General features: G+C 32.3%; 2 protein-coding genes across 3 annotated transcripts; one reads left to right on the forward strand and one right to left on the reverse strand.

The window, feature by feature from the left end:
• Positions 1-431: 431 nt before the first annotated feature.
• On the reverse strand, positions 432-22,912 carry LOC134707137 (calpain-3-like). 2 transcript variants are annotated; one of them, XM_063566673.1, is made up of 11 exons: positions 22,578-22,912; positions 13,475-13,629; positions 10,419-10,493; positions 9,270-9,360; positions 8,540-8,564; positions 6,887-6,908; positions 5,302-5,452; positions 2,894-3,031; positions 2,380-2,450; positions 1,392-1,447; positions 432-813 (listed from the first exon to the last, which is right to left on the reverse strand). In XM_063566673.1, the coding sequence occupies exons 1-10, from the start codon at positions 22,858-22,860 to the stop codon at positions 1,421-1,423; spliced, it is 1,038 nt and encodes a 345-aa protein (XP_063422743.1). In that variant the 5' UTR covers positions 22,861-22,912; the 3' UTR covers positions 432-813; positions 1,392-1,420. The 2 variants fall into 2 exon arrangements, with proteins under 2 accessions (XP_063422743.1, XP_063422742.1); XM_063566672.1 differs by lacking the exon at positions 6,887-6,908 and adding an exon at positions 7,900-7,921 and having other exon boundaries at positions 22,578-22,909.
• On the forward strand, positions 20,537-22,057 carry LOC134708615 (integrase/recombinase xerD homolog). Its single transcript, XM_063569263.1, has one exon. It carries the CDS (start codon positions 21,131-21,133, stop codon positions 22,055-22,057), a length of 927 nt encoding a protein of 308 aa, XP_063425333.1. The 5' UTR covers positions 20,537-21,130.
• Positions 22,913-24,452: the final 1,540 nt, after the last annotated feature.

A 24,452-nucleotide genomic window follows, 5' to 3' on the forward strand; every position in this document is an offset into this window, starting at 1 on the left:
AAAGCTTTTAAAAAGTTAGCTGGATCACTATCCCTATGTTGAGCTTTCTGCCCTTAAGATTATTGAAACAACAAAATAAGTTTTTAATCATATACAAAACTTTTAGTCATGGCAGCCATCTTGGTTGGTTTGGCAGGTCACCGGACACAATTTTCAAACTAGATACGCGAATGATGATTGTGGCCAAGTTTGGTTAAATTTGGCCCAGGAGTTTCAGAGGAGAAGATTTTTGTAAAAGTTAACGACGCCGTAGGATGCAGGATGCCAAGTGATAAGAAAAGCTCACTTGGACCTTTGGGCCAGGTGAGCTAAAAAGGGAATGGGATGCCCAAAAGAAATATTTTAACCTGCAAACTTGTTCCTTTGTTTGTCAGGAACCATGTCACTTATGTATGGGCCAGGTGATTTATAAAGGAAAACAGAACAAAAGATACAGATGGTCATCATTGACTGTTGAATTCGTACAGTGAATTATGTACACTACATTGTAAGTCATTTTAAAATATTAATTCACATCCACAAGTAAAAAACGATCTTTATCTAGATAAAACAATGTCGTACCATAACACATTAACATGATCAAAATTTCTAAAAAAAAATACATAAGGTGAAATAGTAAAATGTAGATTAAGAAACAATAAACAAGAATTAATAAAGACAATATAAATATTTGAGTTGTGTTTTCTTAGAGCACAGAGGTAATATTATAGTCATGAACGCTTGTATTACTCTGTATAATGTAAACAAATGAATAGATCAAAATGGTTGAGTTCATAACAGGTTGAGTCTTTGTTGGAATCAGTTGATGTCTATCTGAAAGTAAAAAATAATTATCAATAACTGTCTTCCACATTTAAATATTACATGTATAAGATATTTCACTTTACAAATATAATATATATTACAATCAATGGGGTTAAATGATAAATTATTATTCTCTAAGGAAATAATGAAAAACCATTTTGATTAGATTGGAGAGGAATCTTGTGTAACTTGCTGTGTCCAAATCTTCTAGTTATGAAAAACAATATATGGTCTATACCATGTAATATTTTGAATAGTTTTCCATATTTCAATAAATCAGAATGCTAATCAGGGCTAAATGTTTCTGCTGAAGGCGATTTGTTACAAAATATCAATGGACTTCACTAACCAAAATTGATGTGTTTGTATTCTAAATACAATATAAAGGTCAACTTTCACACCAGAATTTCCTACTTTAACATTCATCATATAGATACTCTAATATTTGCCACTAACTATCAAAATCAATGTTTTGAGCTATTTTCAGATTTTTCATGAAATAAATTAAAAGGAAATTTACCCTTTCCTTTCTACAAATAATAGTGCTTCTACTTTATACAAACTAGTACTACATAATTCATACTTACTTTGGTCATACAAATGTATATGTATTCTTTTACAAGCACATGACACATCTAATAAACTGTAAAAATATAAAGTTTCACTTTAGAACAAGACAATTTTTCTCAAATTTAAAAAAATCTTAAAAAAGGTAAATGACTTAAGTGAGATATATTATAATATAATTAAAAACATAAGTATTAAAGTTTCATAAGTATCTTTACTTTTGATTGGCTAAAAGCAATTGCTAGATATTCCCAAATCAATTGTATTTCTCAATAAAATTCAACATTCATGACTGAACGTGCAAAAAAAAGTGAACACACACTAAAACCCCAGTCTACTAAATAGCTGGCCAAATATGAAGTCATTGTGTTGAGCAGTTTCTGAGAAAAGTATGACACAAAGCCATGTTAGAATAAACAGGGATTATCCAATATCTGCCCTTAACACTAAATTCTCACAAAGACATTATGTTTAACAATGATCAAAATTGGTGTTTGTCAAACTGCTATATAACCAATGTAATTTTTCTGACAAAACGGTTGGTTCAAAATTGTTGAAATTTTTATAGTTTTGTTAAAGGGTCAAAGAAAATACTTTGACAAAATTTTATGAAAATTAAACGAGCAAAATTAATTTTAGTGAAAGTGTTGGGTACCACCTTAAATGAGCAAAATTAATTTTAGTGAAAGTGTTGGGTACCACCTTAAGAAATCAAAACATCAAGACCAAATTATTATCAATTTTTGTCATTACATTTCTTGTGAAAATGAGTTCTAGGTGTCCAAACCCCTCATGAACATTTACAGTGGGATATTTTTTGTAAATTTAGAATCGAGTTGTTGTAACCTAATTTTTGAATTTAGAATAAAATTTAGAATCAAGTTGTTGTAACCTAATTTGTATTCATATACCTGAACACAGAGCAAACTATTCTGTATCATTGTAACAATGACTTTCACACCTTTTAACATTTGAGTCAATGAAGGTATGAATTAGCTTAGTACTCACATCATCATATGCAAATGTACAAGTTCCAGAATCTCCACCATTTTGTAGCTGATCTCGCTTTCTGAAGGCATCTGGAAAAAACAAAACAAAATTCAAATGGTATTTTGCAAAGCTATCCAAAAAAATAGTCATAAGTACTTGTTTTGAAATGGCCAGTCAGTAAATAAGTCTTTAATTATTTCATCAATTTTGTTTTTGAAAATTTAATACATAACTGACAACGCTAACTATCCAGTTATTAACACTAATGTATCTTCATCAAGTCTATAATTATATTTTGACATTAAAAAAATGTCATGTCTCTTTAGACTCCTTATGATGTCTTAATCTTCAGTATTTTAACTTTTGTCACAAAACATGTTCAACCCATTGGTTCCCCTTGAACCAAGTCGTGACTATGACAGCCAATCACCAATTTTCATTTGACAATCAATTATTTGATTAGGATTTCAACTAAAGTTGTCAGTATAAACTGTTTTTTTTTTTTTTCAAAATAAACCTTTGAATCACTTACCTGTATAAGCCCTAAGTCGTACAGACACAGATACAAAATCATCGAATGCTATCAGACATTTTTCCTGTCCTCCCCACATGATCACTCTGGAGTATCTTTTCAATAATGTTTCTATGCTCTGTGGTGTTAAGTTGTATTCTGTAAACCGAACAAAACATAAATCAATAATTTTCTGTTGACTATTTTTTTTAATTTATATATCATAGTTACTTTAATTTAGTTTACAAGATATAGACAAAAATGAAAAATATTAGTTTAAAAATTGTGATTTAGGGGCAACAACTCCTGCAATTAATTTAATTTGGCTTGTTTTAGATCTTGTGTTGATAATTACTTTTGCTGCTCAAGTTCCAGTCTATTTATAATAGTTTTCGTGATATTAGGTAATAACACATCAAAAAACATAATGCATGTGGGCAATTAGGGTAAGGTGTACACTACATTTTCATATTCACTTATCTAGATTAGTCCTCATTTTGCTAATAATTTTTTTATGCATACAGTTTCTCTTTTTTTTCTTTAATTTCTGCTCAAAACACAAAAATATGAAAACAATTCTTATTCAGGGCTATAACTCATATGAGTTGACTATGTATGGGTTTACAAACAGAATAAATAACCCCTGATTTTCCACGTGTAAAATTCTTCTGTGAATATGAGTCATTTAAATTTCTGTTTTTCTTTTCTCTCTGTTTTTTACATGCATTAACCCATGCTATGTTATGGTCTCTAAAAGTAAGGGCACATGCTCAGCACAACCCAGCTTTAAACAAGAGGCTGTCACAATGACAGCAAACCGGATTTCTTAATATTTATTTGTGTCCTGGCAATATCACAAGAACCATTACTGATAAATGGTGAAAGTGAAATCGTCAATATCAAATTTGACCTCCATTTTGTCATCAGTATCAACATATTAAAATTTGAAAAGCTTAGATTGAATGGTTCATGAGTAAATGCAACAACATGCGTGGAAACGCCATTTTACAATCTTTCAAGAACCATAACTCCTGAACGGTAAAAGTCAAAATCGTCATTATTGAACTTGACCTCTATTTTGTCATTAGTAACAACTTATAAAAATTTCAAAAGCTTTGGTTGAATGGTTCATGAGAAAATGCACGGACACGACTGGAAACACCATTTTTCAATCTTTCAAGGACCATAACTCCTGAACGGTAAAAGTCAAAATCTTCATTATTGAACTTGACCTCTATTTTGTCATCAGTAACAACATATTTAAATTTGGGAAGCTTTGGTAGAACAGTTTATGCGTAAATGCACAGACACAACTGGAAACTCCATTTTTCAATCTTTCAAGAACCTTAACTCCTGAACGGTAAAAGTCAAAATCGTCATTATTCAACTTGATCTCCATTTTGTCATCAGTAACAACATATTAAAATTTGGGAAGCTTTGGTAGATCACTTCATGCGTAAATGCACGGACACGACTGGAAACACCATTTTTCAATCTTTCAAGAACCATAACTCCTGAACGGTAAAAGTCAAAATGGTCATTATTGGACTTGACCTCCATTTTGTCATCAGTAACAACATATTGAAATTTGGGAATCTTTGGTAGATCACTTCATGCGTAAATGCACGGACACGACTGGAAACACCATTTTTCAATCTTTCAAGAACCATAACTCCTGAACGGTAAAAGTCAAAATGGTCATTATTGGACTTGACCTCCATTTTGTCATCAGTAACAACATATTGAAATTTGGGAATCTTTGGTAGCACACTTTATGTGTAAATGCATGGACACAACTGGAAACTCCATTTTTCAATCTTTCAAGAACCATAACTCCTGAACGGTAAAAGTCAAAATCGCCATTATTGAACTTGACCTTCATTTAGTTGTCAGTAACAACATATTAAAATTTTAAAGGTTTGGTTGAACGGTTCATGAGTTAATACACGGACAACATTTGATTGCGGCCCGCCCGCCGCCCGGCAACCGCCAACCGCCCGGCCGACCGCCCGCCGTACATTCCCTATCCAATAACCCACATTTTTGTCACAAAAATCCGGTTAAAAATATGTCAGTTACAGGTTGTGAACATTTTGTTATATGCTTAATTAACAGTTGATTGAAAGTCATTCATACTCAAATATAATCCATTTAGGATATAATTGATAAAGAATAAATTACCAATACGAAAAACATGTCCCACATTTATACTAATACCTACTGAACTGAGTTCTGACAATGTTGACTAATTCATTAGCTTCAATGTACCCTGACCCATCATGATCAAAAAAGTAATACATGTATGACATTTATACTAATACCTACTGAACTGAGTTCTGACAATGTTAACTAATTCATTAGCTTCAATGTACCCTGACCCATCATGATCAAAAAAGTAATACATGTATGACATTTATACTAATACCTACTGAACTGAGTTCTGACGATGTTAACTAATTCATTAGCTTCAATGTACCCTGACCCATCATGATCAAACTGTTTGAACATCTGGTACCATTGGACAAGACACTGTTGTAGTTCCTGGAACTCATTCCATTGCATAAAACCATCTCCTGACCTCTGAGCTTTAGTTAAGGTTTGCAATTCAAATATTTTGTTTTTAAATACAGTTAAGTATCATTTGAATTTGAAAAATTATAATTTGTAAAGGTTACTACAATATGACACATGCACACTTAGATACAAAATAATGATACAATTTTTGCCACTTTTTTCCAAAAATTGAGTTTTAATAATCATCATGATCATCCATACCACAATTGAAATGTCATAACTAATGAGTCAGATGAAGTATTGAATTCCAAAATGTTCAAAACCTACAATATTGCACAAGTAATGAAAAACAGTTACCACCTTGGTTGTACTTTAAAAAGATTATTATCCAATCTATAATTATTATACAATTAAAAGACAATTTTTTCTTAAAATTATGTTTTATAAATAAATGTTTTGATGGTAAAATAAGCCCATTCTTGACCATGTTTACAATTGATGCATGCAGCAGTTATAATTATTCGTACAAACAAATCCCACGTATATGTTTAATGGTTACAAGCTTTAATATTGTATTTAACTTTTTTTGTCAGTAAATATATACAGAAAGGAACAAAAGCCTTTTTAACCTTGACAGTTTCAGGGGAGATAATCATTTACATGAAGATGGACATTTGTGTCATGTTGCTCTCAAGGTTTGAAACTGATAACATAAAAATAACAAAATGAAAACAGCCATCAGCACAAAATAATTCATTTTCTAATTAGTTATAAGAGAAATGTTTTGATGTTTGGTTATTTGGAAGTATTTGGTTAGAGATATCATTAAATATTTCCAAATGTCGTATAGATATTTGGCTACAAAGTATGAGACAACAATTAGGGAATCACAATTTTGCTACATTTAGTGAATTTCTTAAAATTAGCAAAGAAATAAAATTTGTATTGCCAAAATTACAATTTTTAAAGTTTTCAATGTTTTCAAACATTTTCATAACATTGCATGAATCTTCATTTTGAGCTCTTTTAAACACAAAACCAAGTTTGTGATTATTTTACAAAAACGACATCAAATTGTGACCTGTTTCCTTAAAACCATAATGGATCATTTATGTTGCAATTCCATCATATATGGTTCAACACTAACATTAATTTAAATTTCAAACAATTGTGAAATTTTCTAAATTTCTGCAAATATTCTTGAAGATGTAGTCATGTGTTAATGGTGGACTCTTACTTGATGTCAATTATTGGTAATGAACAGCATGTGTTGGAAGTAACAAGTATGGTCCTACCAAAACTATATATGTAGACACAGATACAATTATTATAAAGGGCACAAGAAGTGTTAGATAGATTTTGCTAGCAAGTAGATATATAGATAGTGTTGAACCTTTTTACACTATACTTATGAAAGTATATTAACTGTTTACTGTTAAAACTAATTGTTAATTACTATCACCAAGAAAATAGCACACAACTCAATACTCAACTGGATACATCTAACATAGAAATCATTATACTGAAAATATAAAACATGTCCTTGATGACAAAAATATTGCATTGCCATACACTGTAGCAAAGTCTGTAACTGTGCAATAGGTACATTATGTCATATATCATAGTTTTAATAGTGGACTTCAAAACAATGGCACTAGGTGTCAGTATGCTGCAATAAGTTAAAAATCCAAGCCCCAATAGCTTAACCAAATAAATTGTCAAACAAAAATTATTTTAATTTGATCAACAATAAACAAGGGCAAAAATCTGTTAAAGAATGGAAGAGTTTGGGTCAATAGTCTTTGAAGACTTTGTTGACCTAATCAGGGACAGCTCTGGATTTATGAAAGCGGTGTAATTCAATAAAACAGACGAAATCAATTATCATTCCTCTTTAACCCACCCCCCACCCTACATCAGCAATTAAAAATGAAATACTAAAAAAGGATAAACTTTTACTATATTATGTCCCTCATCTACAGGTAGTAGGTATCTTAAAACCTAGGCAAGTATTCAAAATCATACCATTTTTCTATAAAATGAAAGAAAAGAGAGAAGGTTTTGTGGTCAAATTGTTTTTTGAAATGAAATGTATTTCAATACTTTAGATAAAAATTAGTGAAGTTACTGCTCAATCTATGTAATAAATAAACCATTGCTTTATGTAAATAGTAATTTCCTTTTTATTTATAAATAATATACCAGTACTATAAAATGGCATCAGTAATAAATGGCAAAACTACACAAAAAGCCTCTACTATTGCTTTCTACCTGTATAGCACAGACACACAAGAGAGAAAAAAAGATAAAGCACTGCCCCATCCAAAAAAGATATTCACTTAGGGAATTTATTTTGTATATATCTACTTGCTAGCAAAAAAATGGAAATTAATCTGTTTGGGTTTTTGGGATAATTTAATCTTATAATATCTCAAGACCAATACATTGTTTGTGGGCCTCATTTTTAACCTTAGTATTGTCATTGAATATATATATATATATATGAAGGATACATCTAACATGGACAGCATTATACTGAAAGAATGTAAAAAAAAAACCAATTTATATCCAATTCTAATAATAAGAGATTCATCTAATTTCTCAATGAAGAATTTAATTTTTTTTTGTGTGACAAATGTGAGAGGAGATAAAACTATTAGTTACACGTACTATCAATGACTATATTTACTGGAGTCTTCCACACTTTTAGGAATTTTGGATATAAATGTTCTTCAACTTTGTACTTTATTTGGCTTTTTTTAAAACTTTTTTGGATTCGAGCGTCACTGATGAGTCTTTTGTAGACGAAATACGCGTCTGGCGTATATTTAAAATTTAGACCTGGTATCTAATGCATTGTATATAACTTATTTGCAATACAAGTATTTGAAAATGATCCAATCAATATTCATTCGCAATTCTACATTTTATCATAATTGGTAATATCTAAAGAATCAAAATTTTCAAACTCACACTACATATCTAAATTGTCTCATTAATGAATTTATTCTATGTCTCAAATTTCCCCATGAAAACTAGTACAGCAATTTTTTTAAATGATTTTCAACAGGTTATGACGTGAACGCATTAAAAATTGGTATAGACTTAATTCTAAATTGAAATTTTATCAATATAGCTAAATTAGATATATACCTGCAAAGTTCTCTGCTCCAGTTTACTGTAAATAAAAGAGTAAGTTTTCAATAATCATAAAATTCTTGACTTATTTATAAATAAATTATTTTCAAATTTAAATCTAAGAAGAACTTATTCATCAATTCAATGATAAAATTAGCTTCAATCATGCCTCCACAGTAATTGTGTGGTTGTCGTTGGATCATGTCTGTAATTTATTTTTCAAATATTGAATTGATATACAATTACCCCTTTATTTTTTGTTTGTTTGAATTGTTATTTGACAATACATCATGATTTGTTTTCTCAACATTAAAGGCCAAACAGAAGTTTGTGCTAAACTGTTTTAGAGTTAGTCTGAACGAAAGAGAAATTTGAACTTTTCTACTATACATTCAACCAAAAAATCTTAAAATTTCTGTCTGACGGAATGATTTTTTGTCTGATATTTTGTCGGTCAGAGTTCAGGATACACTGCATACAGTGACCTACATTTTGTATAATTGCTTATATCCACATCTTATAGTTGTCTCATTGGCAGTCATACCACATCTCTTTATTTTCATAATGATAATGCATTTAAATTTTGTTTTGAACACAGTTTTTTTTAAACTTAATTATGTCATGAACAAAATGTATCAACATTTTTCTTTGTCCAATTTCTTTCATGAATATTTGCAATCATCTCGCCAGACATGACACTATGGTGATACAGGTTCATATGACTGTACTAAGGTAATGAACTTACTATAACCCTCATGACATCTGAAAAAATTTCTAATGGTGTGACAGTTGTTCATTATATTGCACAAATCTTCTGCTTGAATGGCTTGTCTTCTCTAAAAAAGACAAGCAACGGACAATTATGAGAGAAAAATTAAATAAGTTATTATCATTTAGAAATAGGATAGCCTTCAAATACATAATGTACCTAATCATTTCTAAATATAAACTATAAAATATGCCCTAAAATCATTTATGTGACATTATATCACTGTAGGTGTTAAATGTTAACTATTTTGATATCAACATAACTTTTTAAGAATGTTAATTGAAATTCTTTACTTTTTTTTTGCAGTAACTTTTTTTCACAAAGGTACATTGTGGAGCATTGTTGTTTGGATATGTTGATCATTTTTATTTATAATGTATATTTGTTTAAATTCTAATATGGTTACATATAAAGTAAAAGGAAACACTGGAAAAAAATTGAATTAGATGATTGAAAAGACATCATTTGGAAAACATTTCCTTCAGCAAATTATACACCAAACTATATTCATTATAATGACATGCAATAACAAACTACTGTGTTAGCATTTAAGCATCTCAACAAAAGAGTCATAACTAAATTACAGAATTTAGAACTTTATAATGTAAGATCTTTAAAGCTTATCTGTTAAAATAATTCAAAACTTTCTAGATTTGAGGCAATTCAGAGCTTGATATATTTTTATCAGGACTTGATTTATATATTGTTAAAGACTATAATATCATGTTGACCTCTAAACCCAGTCTTATGCTTCTTGTTTCATGGGGTTGCTTTCTCATTATACTATACACATCTGACTTGATTCATTGTCACTCTATCTACAATATCTTAATTTTAGAACCAATAGTTTAATACCAAATGTTTAATTCCAGATGTCTTGGTTTTTTCCTTTTATTATGATAGGCTTGCCTTCTTAATGACCTATTGTAAGCTATATATATATTTAAAATATCCTTTAATTCATCTTGGTCGCTATCCATGATGTCTCATTTTGAGAAATTTTCTTTTTAAATTAAAGAGCTTAGGAGATAAATGGCCATAGTCAAGTGAGACTTCAGAAAGAAAACTACAAATGTAATCAATAAAATGATATAATATACTGTCAAACATAAGAATAAAGCTTACACCATTAGCAGGATTCTTTTGCAATTCCATTTGGAAAACTTGCTGAAGCTCATTTGGAGTCTGGAACTGAAATGCCTGAAAAAAAGACAAACAAAGGGAAGTTTAAGTACATGCCAACAGCCTTTCAGAACAGGGAAATAACCATTAGTTAGTACAGAGGCAGATTTAGGGGGGGCAGGGGGCCCAGGGCCCTGGGCCCCCCTTTTGGGGAAAAAATTTGGTTGCTTATATAGGGAATCACTGAAGCGTGACTGGAGCGGGCCCCTCTTAGGTCAGTCAGTGGGCCCCCACTTAAGAAAATTCCTGGATCCGCCACTGAGTTAGTACAAAAGTCAATATGTTTTCAAGTTTTTCCCACTATGCCTATATATTTAACATTTTCTATTTTTTTATTATAAGTTTAAAAGAAACTATTAAGTTCACTGGTCAGACATTGATCTAATCTGGCATCCAATAAATCTGATTCTGAATTCAACTTTAAAATTACTTCTGTCAGTTCTGTGCAACATGTGATACTGTCACTCACTCTGTAAAAACAACTGTTAAATCTATCAGAAATAAGCTTTCTGAAATATCTAACCAAATAACATGAATAATAGTGTTTTCCCCCCAACCTTTTGGCATCATGGTGATGTAATGCTATATTTCTGAATGTGATGCTATCTGAATTGATGTTCTTATAGATTGGATGTGATGCTATAGCTACATGTATAATATTTAGAAACATGTTGGTATTACAAATTTTCTTTTTTTACCAGGATGCTATATGAAATATCTGAGTAAGAAATAAGTGGGGTGCAGACCTGCAGCTGGCATTTCAAAAATATCTGCAATTCATATACAAATCAGAGTTTTCAAATTAAATACAAAAACATGTACAATTTACTGTTGCATGTATGCCCCCTTGCTTACCCTAGTGGTATCCAAAAATTATTCGGAGAATGGGGAAATGGTCAATTTCACCAAACATAAAATGTAACTTTGGTCCTTCTATTAGCTTTTGTATAAATGCTGTTTTATGGTTTAATATCAATGTTCATTTAAAGCACATTTGTCTATTCTTATGGCAGCTTACTGGTGAAGAAAGCAGTATTACTTGGAGAGAACTTCTAACCCATGACAGGAAAACCGACAATGTTAATTTAGTCCTTTATTACTCTGCAAATTGACATCAAAATATAGGGAGCATAGCTATAATCAGACAACCCTAAATTCCGACAGTCCAGTAGACTGACAGTCCGATGGTCCGATATTCCGACAGTCTGATGGTCCGACACGAAGCTCTTCTGCTGAGGGGAAAAGGGGGGCGGATCGATCTTTTGCTGCAAAGGGTATGGATATCGTCCTATATAAATTGAATACATTTTTGTAACTTCATTGGGGTGAAAAAGCTTTGACCAAAGTACATTTTGTATGAAGCGCGGAATCTTCGCTCTCACCCCATATATCTCGTATTAGGTCACCAACACACCATGTAACTAACAATATTGAAGAAAAGACACTAATGTTTGTCTCTGGCGGATGTTTTGACGATCTAGACTGCCTATACAACCCATGCATGGACGGTAAAATGCTTTCACTTATATTTGAAGTTCTAATCGGCCTTGGTTGGCTACACAGTCCATACACGGTCCGTTTCCAATGTTCAACAAGTACAAGTTTTTACCGACCTTGATTTCTATGTAGTATGATATTAGATTATAATAAAAAAAAATAATGTTATGTATTATAAAAGAAAAAAGTAATTTTCAAATATTTTTATTTGTTAATTGTTCTAAGGTAGAAAAATAGTGAAAGTATTATTATGCTCCATATATGGTTTTATGTTTTCTGGTCTGTGTGTATGTTCTTCTGTCTGTCCGTTTGTCCGTCCCACTTCAAGTTAAAGTTTTGGTTAAAAGTTAAGTCGAGGTAGTTTTTGATGAAGATGAAATCTAATCAACTTGAAACTAAGGAAACAAGTTCTTTATGATAGCCTATTAGGATATTTCTAAACTTAATGCCGAATTAGATATTTTATCCTATTTTCACGGTCCACTGAACATAGAAAATGATAGTGCAGATGGGGCATCCGTGTACTTGGGACACAGTCTTTTTCTGATATGTTTTTGCATTCAATTTTTTCTAGATTTAATCTTTTTAAAATAAAAAAAAACATAAGGTGAAGGAGTATATTGTGAAAGTTAAAATGAGTCAAATTATTATTTTAAAACAACTGTAAAAGACACAAAGATTAACGACATAAAGCATAGGTAATGACTGTTAATCAACAGTGCCTGTGTTAGACACCAAAGCTGTCAAGCGAAGCCATGCACTGAAATGGGTCAGATAATTTGAGTTTACACAGCTACATGTAGTTGAACTCCTTGTCCAAGGAGAATTACGAATTTATCAGCTTTTCAATCATTTATGAAATCAGTCTGAAGGCTTTGAATCTAGTGAAATCGGAATATTTTCAGAATCCCAGGTTATTTATTTTTCTCAGTTCACACCCGCAGGATACGGGTCAGTTTACAGGTATGAAGACGTCTTATTGATCGATGTGACACATGATTTTTTTGCGTAAAAAAAAATAAATTACAATCGTTCCATGTCTTTAAAGGCATGTTTATCAGAGACAAGTGACTGTGAGTCGAACTATCGGCTTGTCGGATTTAAGGACTGTCGGACTATCAGTCTGTCGGATTATAGGACTGTCGGACTACAGTACTGTCGGATTATGGGACTGTGGAATATGGGTCTGACCCCAAAATATATATGACAGTAACATGAGTAAACAGTGCCATTTTCAAGAATAAATAATTTATATCATTTTTACTCACTTGAGCAGAGTCACGACTCTGACGAGCTTTTATCATGTTTATTGTCTAATTCTAATACTTTATAGGCAGAGTATGCCAGTGCGAGACAGAGCTTTCACAAGGCGCCATTTTAAAGTAAAGAAGTAGTTTCAAAAGACATCATTTTGGGAGGATCAAAGGGTTTTAAAAGCGATAATTATTCATTTGGCAATAAAATTCTTGAACAGTTTATCATCCCAGCAATAATTAACCAACCTGCCATGCATTTGTACTAAATACACTTTGTTGAAAGTAGTTGCCATAATCCCCATACTGTTGGCTTGGCTGTTGATAATGTTGATATTGCTGTTGGTAGTACTGTCCATGTTGAGGTGGCTGACCTTGTTGATAGCCGGCCTGGTACTGTCCTCCTTGATTGTAATAAGCCATTTTATTCAAATATCGATATTTTTGTAAATAATTTATGAATATTTATCACTGAAAATGGTCACCAGAATAATTATTGAAATAACACGCCGTGAAAAATGTTCATTTGTTATGAGGCCAGGTCAGATATATTATTGCGAAACAGCATATGACGTCGAAAAATAGTTAATAATATTACTCTAGTATTTAAACTTAAATACAATGGTAAATTATCAGGTTTTGCATGTTGCCAAGGAAGCCTCGCACTTGTTTTCGTACAGAGTTATGTCCCTGTATTCGAGGTTGAAAGGGGAGGTAAGTAATTTTCCCGCGATTTTTACTGGAATGTCTAAAATTAAATCTCTGATCAGTCCTCATTTTTAATGCTTGGTCGCTGCCACGCAAATGAGCGAGTGAGAGATTTAATATTAATTAGATTGCTTAAATGTGTCTACTGGATCTTCAACCCAGCGAAAAAGTCTTGCAACGGGAAAGGGCATCAGATGGTCTCTAAACGTTGAAAACTGTTAACTAGTTCAGCGAAAAAAAGGACGACATGCTAAACTAATAACCTGTTTTACTCACAGGGACTCGGTTAGCAGATTAAAATTTTGTAAATCAACGTTTTTAATTTATTTTTTTATTATTTCCCGTCTATTTGCTTTACTGTGTTAACGTATTTAAAGTTGCCATCCCTATTTCTTTGTTTTCTGGCAATGTGCAGTTTACTATCCATATCCATATACTAAAAAAACCTAGGCAACTAGTTTTTTTAGTATATGGATATGGATAGTAAACTGCACATTGCCAGAAAACAAAGAAATAGTGATGGCAACTTTAAATACGTTAACATAGTAATGCAAATAGACAGGAAATAATAAAAAATAGATTAAAAACGTTGGTTTACAAAATTTTAATCTGCTAACCGAGTCCCTGTGGTAAACCAGCTCATTCGAGACGGAGGCAACTACCTATACGGTGTTCTAGTCTCCACATCCCCATTGGATTACAGCAGTTTATTTATCATGTATGCATGTCGACGATAGGATCATGGTTTTTCGAGTGTGACCACTTTTTTCGAGTTAATATGAACAAAAATGTAAACAAACAGACTCAAACAGATATTATCACTGTACTAGTATACATATTTTTTAAGGGACCAGCTGAAGACTGCCTCCGAGTGCGGTAATTTCTCACTACATTGAAGACCCATTGGTGGCCTTCGGTTGTTGTCTGATCTATGGTTGGTTTGTTGTCGCTTTGGCACATTCCCCATTTCCTTTCCCAATTTTATCCCTTTCTAAGTGTAACAAGACGTCAGAGTTTTGGGATATGATTGCTGTCAAGCAATCTGTAGACTTTTACCGTTGACCCTATTATACACTCCCTCACGTCATTCGTTTTATTCAAAACATTCAGCAACATCTCAGATTCTTATGATTGTCTTGCTTTAAAAGGTAAAAACAAGCAAAACAATTGAACATAAACAACTTTCCTGTAATGTTTTACTCATAATCTTCATGTGTGATATTTTCCTTGACTTATATGCGTGATTTTAACAATACGGAAAATCAGAATTAAACAGTATTTATATTTAGTGTTTTTATAAATTTAGAAACACGTCAGAGGGAATTCCCAAATTTTGATAACTTGCGAGAGTTCTCTGAAAGCCGATCGATAATTCTATTTCTGTCACAAGAACTGAAGTGGAGTTCTTCTATATTTTACCGTTATGAAACTGATATTTGATACTGTACTCTCATAAAGAAATGGAGAACCATTCATCATATCATTTAATAAACGTTCTTGTTCCTAATCGCAAGTCCCGGTTTGTTTATGTATTAATGCCCATGCGTGGTCTCACTAATTAGAGACAAAAAGAATTGTAGAGACAAAAAGCGTCAAGAAGCGACAAGAAGAATAATATTAGCAACAAGAAACTATTTAGCGACAAGAAAACATTTTTTTATTTATATTACTTATTCGAAATAAATATTAAAAAAATATGCAAAAGAAAACAATTTCAACGACAGGAAATTTAATTTTGATAGGGGAAAAAATGAAACTTGTAAATCTAATTCAGTTGCTACATTTATTTACATGATATTTTATAAGGTATCACAGGAAGTATTACCTTTACCCTGTCGTTTTATGGTATTACTTTTACTTGTGTTTTAGAACAATAATATATTTTGTCTTTTTATTTGTTTTTAAAACTATTTTCGTACAATATATAATTAACTTGCAAAATGCATTATTTGTGCAAAATTGTCCAGAAAATACATACACAAATAGTGAAATACAAATTAAGAACTGAAATCAAAAAAGAGGAAAACATAATTATAATGTGAATATTTTTCATCATTTTATTTAGTGTATTGTCTCATTTAACGATATTTATCATGTTTATGCATATAGATTTAAGATTAAAGGAAACTGATGACCATCTTGAGTTTTCAACAGGTGTTCACTATTCGGTACAATAATTGTATATTCTGGTGTGTGTAATTGATGAAGGTGTTAATGGATGTTATTGTAGCAATAAAACAAAGGACACGCACCTAGTTAATCTCATTTGTTGCTCTTAATTGTGTATTACCTTTAGAGTGAAGCCACAGCTAATGTTGGTCCTATCAGGAAAAATTAATTGTACAGTTAGGAAGGAAATAATATTTCATGTTTTTGTTTTATTAAATCCTTCAAAAGGAAGGTGACAAATCTTTGTTTTTATTTTCATTTTATAGCGTTTACATTTCCTTTGCTCTTTCACATGTTTAATTTCTTCATCTATCAATATGATAATAAAAAGTACACAATCTCTTCCTCGAAATTTTTGTATTTCTTCATCTTTCAATATAATCCTAAAAAATTATTTTGATGTATGTGATAACAAAATATATTCTTGTCGCTAAATAGCTTCTTGTTGCTTTTTTTCACTTATTATTTTTCTTCTTGTCGCTTCTTGACGCTTTTTGTCGCTAATTAGTGAGACCCCACATGCGTGTAGTTTTTCTGATTTCAAGGGGTATCAGATTGAGTGATTCCCCGCTTTATTGATTAATTTGGAACTCATGGGACTCTTTCTATGTCTGTCTGCATATGGAGGGCTATTGTTGTTGCATAATTTTAAATCATATGCATAATTTAAATTAAAATAAATGTTTCATCGTAAAAATTACCTATAACATCCCTTCAGCAGAAATGGAATCTTCCATGTTATCGTTTTGAGTTGTCTCCCTTTTCGAAGTATTCGTCATTAATGCCGATAAACGTCGTATTATATTAAGAACGATCTCAATGTAAACAGAGGAGTGTGTACGGAAAGGAGTCATGCCCTCTGACCCAAAGGAACTTCAATAATTAAAGAGTAAGAAATGGGGTTCCTCCTAAACTGGTCCGCCGTTCTATATATAGCTTCGCATCGAAGGTCAGTGTAGCGATAAGTTAACACAACAGGGGTCCAGTTTAGGGTTCCTCCTAGAATTACGGTGATAAGATACGGAAGCAAGTTAACTCGTACCACGGCATTGGAACCAAAAAAGTTAACTTGTACTACTGGGTAGTCGTACCATTCAGAAAAATATATTAAAAAATATGATGCTTTGTGGATTTCTGTTTGTAAACTTAATAGAAATAAAGTTGAATTACTTGAATTTTACACAGGAGTAAAATGAAAACTTAGACAAAAATAAAGAATGTTTTAAAGCATTAATGTTTTAACTGATCTTTTAAACTAGAACATAGGCGGATCCAGGCCCCCCTTTTTCGTGGAAAAAATGGTTAATTATAAAGGGAATCATTGAAGCATGACTGGAGCGGGCCCCCTCTTAGGTCAGTCAGCGGGCTCCCCCTTAGGAAAAGTTCTGGATCCGCCACTGTAGAACTTAATTCAGAGGAAAGTTAAAACATTGCTTTAACTGTACCTTATTAAAATTGAACATGTTGAATATATATATATCCAATTTAAGTTAATTAAAGCTGTAATCCATGATCACAAATTGAATGCTATGTTTACAATTGTTGAAAGCCATGTGCTTTTTTTGCGGGGAAAATGCGGACCCCCTTAACAGGAATCAGTTACATTTCATTGTTACATTTATTTATAGACAGTAAAAATAATTTTGGCAATCATTTTGACTAACTGCTAAGATTTAATTATTCATGAAAAATTTCTTCGGGTGAAACTGTTTATACTTTAATTATCTACATCTGCCACAGTATTTTCTATCCAATATACAAGGAACATTAGCTACAAATTGGTCATTGTACTTTCAAATTGTATACATTTTACAGACTTAAGAGGTCTTGGGTGAAAGTAACGTAAATCATGTATATTCATCATTTAACACCATTTGAATGCATTTAAATAAGTTGGTACGAGTTAGCAATGGTACAAGTTTGCATTGGTACAAGTTATTTTTAGTGGTATGAGTTTACAATGGTACAGGATAACTATAATTCGATAAAACACAATAAGTACATGGCTCACACACTTGTAACGGGGATTGGCTATTCTTTAAGTTGAGTGACTATTCAGATTGTTACATTTTGCATGTGCAGTTGAATTAGTTTAGAGAATAAATGAATTTTCCCGCGTTTCGACTAGTAATAGCGCGAAAATGTCTGTATTAACGGTTTGTAAATAAGGTATTGTCCAATCAGGATTTGTTTGTAATCAAAATTGATTACAGGTATAAGGTATACATGTAAATGTATCTCACTTTCTAGCCGTCCTTTGAAGTGTACACATCAAAATGGACGCCGAACTTCAAGAGCAGATCAGAATTCAAGTCTCGAATATTCTGACGGTAAACCAAAATGACATGATGAACCAAATGCGTTCGATTATATCCAGTGAAATGGGAAAGATACATGTGCAACAACAACAGCTTGCAGAAACACAGGTTTCCAAGATAGAAGCTACCTTGACGGATGGACCCAAATTCAAGAAACGAGGGAATGAAGAGCAATTTAAGCAAAACGTGAAGGTGCTCAGCAAAATGAAAGAAGCAGACAGTATATTGGACGGTAACAATCCAACGCCAGATACCGTATGCAAAGCCAAGGAGAAGTTAGCGGAAGGTATTTCTTTAATGAACTATAGACAAAAGTTAATACGTATTGCTGATTCATCCGAGCTGGGCTGGCGAGTTGTACATGAATATGAAACCAACCCGCTTGCAGATGATTCGGAGGATGAAAGGAAATTGTACAAGGCTGAAAACAGAGCGGAAAGAAAGGTGAAAGCTGATAAAACAAAGAAAGCTAGACGAGTGCATCCCTACGTACAACCAGCAGAACAAGCAGTTACTAGTATGACAAGAAAACCAGGCAGATGTTTTAATTGTGGTGTAAAAGGTCATTGGAAACAGGAATGTCCTGAGAAACAGCAAAGAAAAAATGATAAGATAAGTAATATTAATACTTTATATAGGAATAATATAGAAGTACACGTAGATAATTTACGTACAAAGGTTGATACAATTAAATCACCAGTTAATAGTTTGAGAATACACATAAACAAATGGAAAATCATTCAAGCAAGTGATTACATTTTAAATGTTATTGAAAAAGGGTATATGTTACCGTTAAAAACTTTACCTGAGAATGTTTTATTAGATAATAATAGATCAGCTAAAGAAAACAAATCATTTGTAACAGATGAAATCGAGAAATTATTATCTAAAGGGTGTATATCAGAAGTATTTGTAAAGCCTAAGGTTGTTAATCCATTAACGGTTGCAGGTAACAAGTCAAAACTTAGATTAGTGCTTGACTGTCGTCACATCAATCCACATTTATATCAGTTTAGATATAAATATGAAGATGCAACTGTGGCAAGAAAATTGTTTTCTAAGGGTGATTATCTGTTTTCTTTTGATTTGAAGTCAGCTTATCATCATATAATGGTACAGCAGGAAGACAGAACATATTTGGGTTTTCAGTGGGAGTCTAAATTTTACATATTTAATGTTTTGTGTTTCGGTTTGGCTACAGCAGGTTTTATATTTTCAAAAGTCTTAAGAGAGCTTATAAAGTATTGGAGATCTAACAGTATTAGGATCCTAATGTATCTTGATGATGGTTTAGGGGGTGCTGACAATTATGATGAATGCACCAAAGTTAGCCATAGAATAAGGGCAGACTTAATTGATTTTGGTTTCATTATTGCTGAGGAAAAGTGTAACTGGAACCCGGTTCAGGTGATAACTTTTCTGGGAATGGTATGGGACACTTCTGAAGGTAGAATTAGAATAACGGATGAGAGAATTAACAGGATATTAAAATGTATATCCTGCATTTGTAACAGGTTACCAGACAAACGTGTGATATCAGTAAAACTGTTAGCTTCAGTTGTTGGTCAGTTAATATCTACACAAGGTGTGTTGGGTACAACTGTAAGGTTAAGGACTCGGTACGCATATGATTGTGTTCAGGATAGAACATCATGGGAAGCACCGGTCTGGGTTACTCCAGAAGCAGAGGTAGAACTAGAGTTTTGGTTATCAAACATAGTAAGGTTAAATGCGGATGGTGCATTATTTAGTCAGTTGACAAACGAAGCATGTGATGTAAACATGTTTTCGGATGCCTCAGGTGAAGGCTATGGAGGATATATAGCCGAGGCAGGGAACAGCAAAATGGTAGAAATGTTTGCACATGAAACAAACATGAGTTCTACTTGGAGAGAACTTGAGGCTGTTCATAGGGTTTTGAAAACTAATTTGCCTACATTGAATGGGCAAAGTGTAAAAATATATACTGATAATAAGAATGTTGAAACTATTTTGAAGGTCGGTAGTAAAAAGACTCACTTGCAAGATATAAATATGGAATTTCAAAATGCATGTGAACAAAGCAATGTTTCGTTTTTTGCGCAATGGATACCAAGAGAAAATAATACATATGCAGACACTTTAAGTAGGTTGAACGATTGCGATGACTGGGGTGTACAAACATGGCTGTTTCGTATGCTAGATAGAGAGTGGGGTTCTCATACAGTAGATCGCTTTGCGGCTGCATATAACAAAAAATGTGATAAATTTAATTCAAAGTTTTGGTGTCAGGGAACGAGCGGTGTTGATGCTTTCAAACAGCACTGGGGTAAAGAAAATAACTGGTTAGTCCCACCTCCTTCGTTAGTTACAGAAACAGTTAAAAAGATGTTGAAAGACGGAGCAGTTGGTACGTTAGTTATACCCGAATGGAAGTCGGCTCCTTATTGGCCGGCCTTGTCAGAGGGTAACAGATTCAAATATTTTGTTAAAAATCATAAGATCTTTCCGGGTTCAGGGATAACTCATAGAGGAAGAGGGCGAAATGGGATATTTGGTATGATTAAACAAAATTTCAATTTCGTTGCTATGCGTATTGAAGTTTAGGTTGTAATATTATCATAGATTGATTTTCTGTTTTCCAGGAAAAGGTCTGAGAGACAAAATTAAGGATGATGGTAAAGAAGCCGGAGTAGACGAGGAATCTGAACTTTTCAAGTATGCAGAACATATGTCCAGTTATATTGTGAACAGTAGAAGTGATAATACAGCAAAATCGTACTTTTATGCATTTAAACGTTGGGAAACATTTATTAAAAAACATGGTTTTCAAGCTTTACCAGCACAGCCGGTTCATATAGCTTTATATATAACTTACTTGCTTGACACTGGTGCTACATGTAACACTATTAATTCTGCTATATATAGTATAAAATGGGTGCATGAAATGAGTAATTTTGCAGATCCAACTAAAAATTCATATATACATTCATTACAAGAATCTGCCAAGAGAGTGGCTACTGTTAAGAAACACAAGAAGGACCCCGTTTCATTAGATATGTTATTGAAATTGTGTAGCATGTTTTCAGATAGCCAAGATTTACTTGTGGTTCGTGATTTAACAATGATTTTACTGTCTTTTGCTGGGTTTTTGCGTTTCGATGAGATTAGCTCTCTTTTGTGTAAAAATGTTGAAGTTAAATCAGATTATTTAATTTTGTATATAGAGAAGAGTAAGACTGACCAGTATCGTAATGGTAATGAGGTTTTAATTTCCAAGGGGGATACCATTGCTTGCCCATATGAGATGTTTTTGAAATATGTAAATCTTTCAGGTGTCATTTTGGAATCACATTTTTTCCTGTTTAGACCTATTTTTCGTTCTAAAAGTATTTGTAAACTTATATATAAAAACAAAAAGCTTAGTTATACTACAGCCAGAGAAAGCATTATTTCTAGACTGAAACTAGTTTCAAAAGACCTGAAGCTTGGATTGCATTCAATGCGGTCAGGTGGTGCTACTGCTGCAGCAAATTCGGATGTCAATGATAGGGTATGGAAACGACACGGTCGTTGGAAAAGTGACAGTAGCAAGGATGGTTACGTTGTGGATTCAGTTGATAAAAGGCTGCAAGTGACCAAGCATTTGGGGTTGTAAACATTTTTTGTTTTTCATTACTTCCGGTTCCCCCTATATTTGTAAGTTTTCTAGCGTACTTGACGGGCTAGTCGGCAAAATTAATATTGTTCTTAATTTGTATATTAATTATGGTAAACGTACATAGTGTTTATGTACGATATGGTGTAGGCCGGTTAGTAGGTAATAGAGTAAATACTACTATCCAGCTGTACCAGGGTTACCGGCCAAAAATGCTTGAGACTCACGCATGATCATGCTTTTTTGCAGCAGTATTCTTGGATCTATTATTTTCCTCTTTGATCTTTTCAATTTTGACCAAATCTCTTGCATTTGTTTGATGAAAATTTGGCAGAACTGCTATACATGTGTCAATGAAAACTATGGAAATCGTATCCCTCAGAGCATTCTGCTCTTTGATTTTGTCATCTGCTTGACTAGTTTTTTTTCCATCAAATTTTGGATCAGAATTTTTTTTTTGGAAAAAACATTAACATCACCACCCTACCCCCATTTTGAAGTTAATTGGTCGTTCCCTTACCTCTGTCTGTTGGGTTATCGATAAAAACTGTCTCACTGTGTCGAGGATAGAACACAGAATTGTTGTTAATCGAAAGGATCTTCCCAGTCGCTGGGTCTTGGGCTGACCATGGATGTCCCTCATATGTCTTCATACTGTACGTTCCGTTTGGCCTGACATCATCGTATTTTACTTTTTGGCCTTCAAAATCATGCCAGTACATGCTCGCTACACAGGAAGATCTATTTTCAAACTCAACATTGCAAACTTTGCCGCCTCGTTGAGATTTGATACTTTGCTCCATTTTATAAAGTTATATTTTACCAATCATGGCGGAAACCTTCAATCTAATTTTATGGTATATTATACTTAAGTCTATTGATCGTTTTTTAAAGCCCAATCGACCTCGACCAAGTGCTAAAATTAAATATTCTTAAATTTAAAAATGTATTCACTACAGTCAATATTGTCTTACTAAAAAAATCATGTGTAATTTATAAACTATACATCAGTGAAAGTCTGTCCTCTTGGTTAAATTACATTTATTTATGCATATTTCACACACATGCAAAATTTGTTGTATTGTATGTATTTTCATCTCTGTAACTATGTAATTTAGTTATTGAAAATAAAGATCTATCTGTCTATCTAATAAGCAATTACAAATACATTTTTAATACCTTTATGATACCGTAGATTATAATAATTGTTGATATACACTACAAAGTCGGCCTCAAATTTGTAACTGGTTTTTAGATGCAATAAAATACCGGCTACAATTTCGCAAACGATTTTAGATCCTTCTGCACAAGTTTGATTAGATTTTATCGAGACAGGGGATTCGGGCTACTAGTCCATTCAATATAGCTGAAATTGGACCCTTACCTTAAAGTAATTGCAACAGAAGACTTTTGAAAAAAAAAATTAAGCATATATTCTACTTTTTGTGGTTTAAAGAAGATAACATAATTTACATGCATATTCTTTTTTAGTTTTCGTCAAGTTAGATTTTACGGGACTTTTTTCCTGTGTTTATTTGGGGCTTATTTGGCTGTAGATTAGAACAAAAAGGTTTTCTGTTTCAATTAGTTTGAGGTTAAACCTTAGTTTGACTGGACTATACCTCTTACGATCCTTAACTCTTGTGGTTTTGTACTCGAAATACAATTTTGTACGGGCAAAAATAAGTTTTGTTCAACACAAATTCATAACTTAAGGTTTCCGCAGAACCCTGTGTCTCGGCAACTTTTGCTGGAAATCACATTCTCAACAAAAATAAAGGGAAAAAATAAATAAAAACATTCCTCCTGATACTATCTTTTGTTAGAAGCTTCTGTCCAAGTTTGTTAAAAATCCAGGATAGTTTATGAATCTAATAAATGTTTTAAAAACTCTAACAGCAGACTATATGTAATGTTTACTGAAAGAAAAACTAAGTCCTTTTATAAGTAAAATACAGATACACAGGAACAAAATTTTAACAGAATTTCCTTCTAAATACTAGCTTTAGACCATAAGCAAGCTTCTGTCAAAGTTTCAAACAAATCCAAAAAAGTATAAGAAAGATATTAAAATTTTAAAAACTTAAACCACAGAGTGAATGTGTTATTTCCTGGCAGAACATTTAAAAGTAAAACACGGTAAAAAAAATAATTTCAAAATTACTTCTGAATACTATCTTATTATAATAAACAAGGTACTGTCCAAGTTTGGTACAAACCCAAGATAGTTAAAGAAAGTTATTAAAATTTCAAAAACTTTAACCACATAGTGAATGTATTGTTTTCCGGAAGAAAAATTAAATCCATTTATAAGAAAATTACGGGATAAATGGAGTTTTTTTTTTTTTTTACAGAATCTACTTCTGAATACTATCTTATGATCATAAACAAGCTT

Source organism: Mytilus trossulus, chromosome 2 (genome assembly GCF_036588685.1).
Source record: "Mytilus trossulus isolate FHL-02 chromosome 2, PNRI_Mtr1.1.1.hap1, whole genome shotgun sequence".
Classification (NCBI taxonomy): Eukaryota; Metazoa; Mollusca; class Bivalvia; order Mytilida; family Mytilidae; genus Mytilus; species Mytilus trossulus.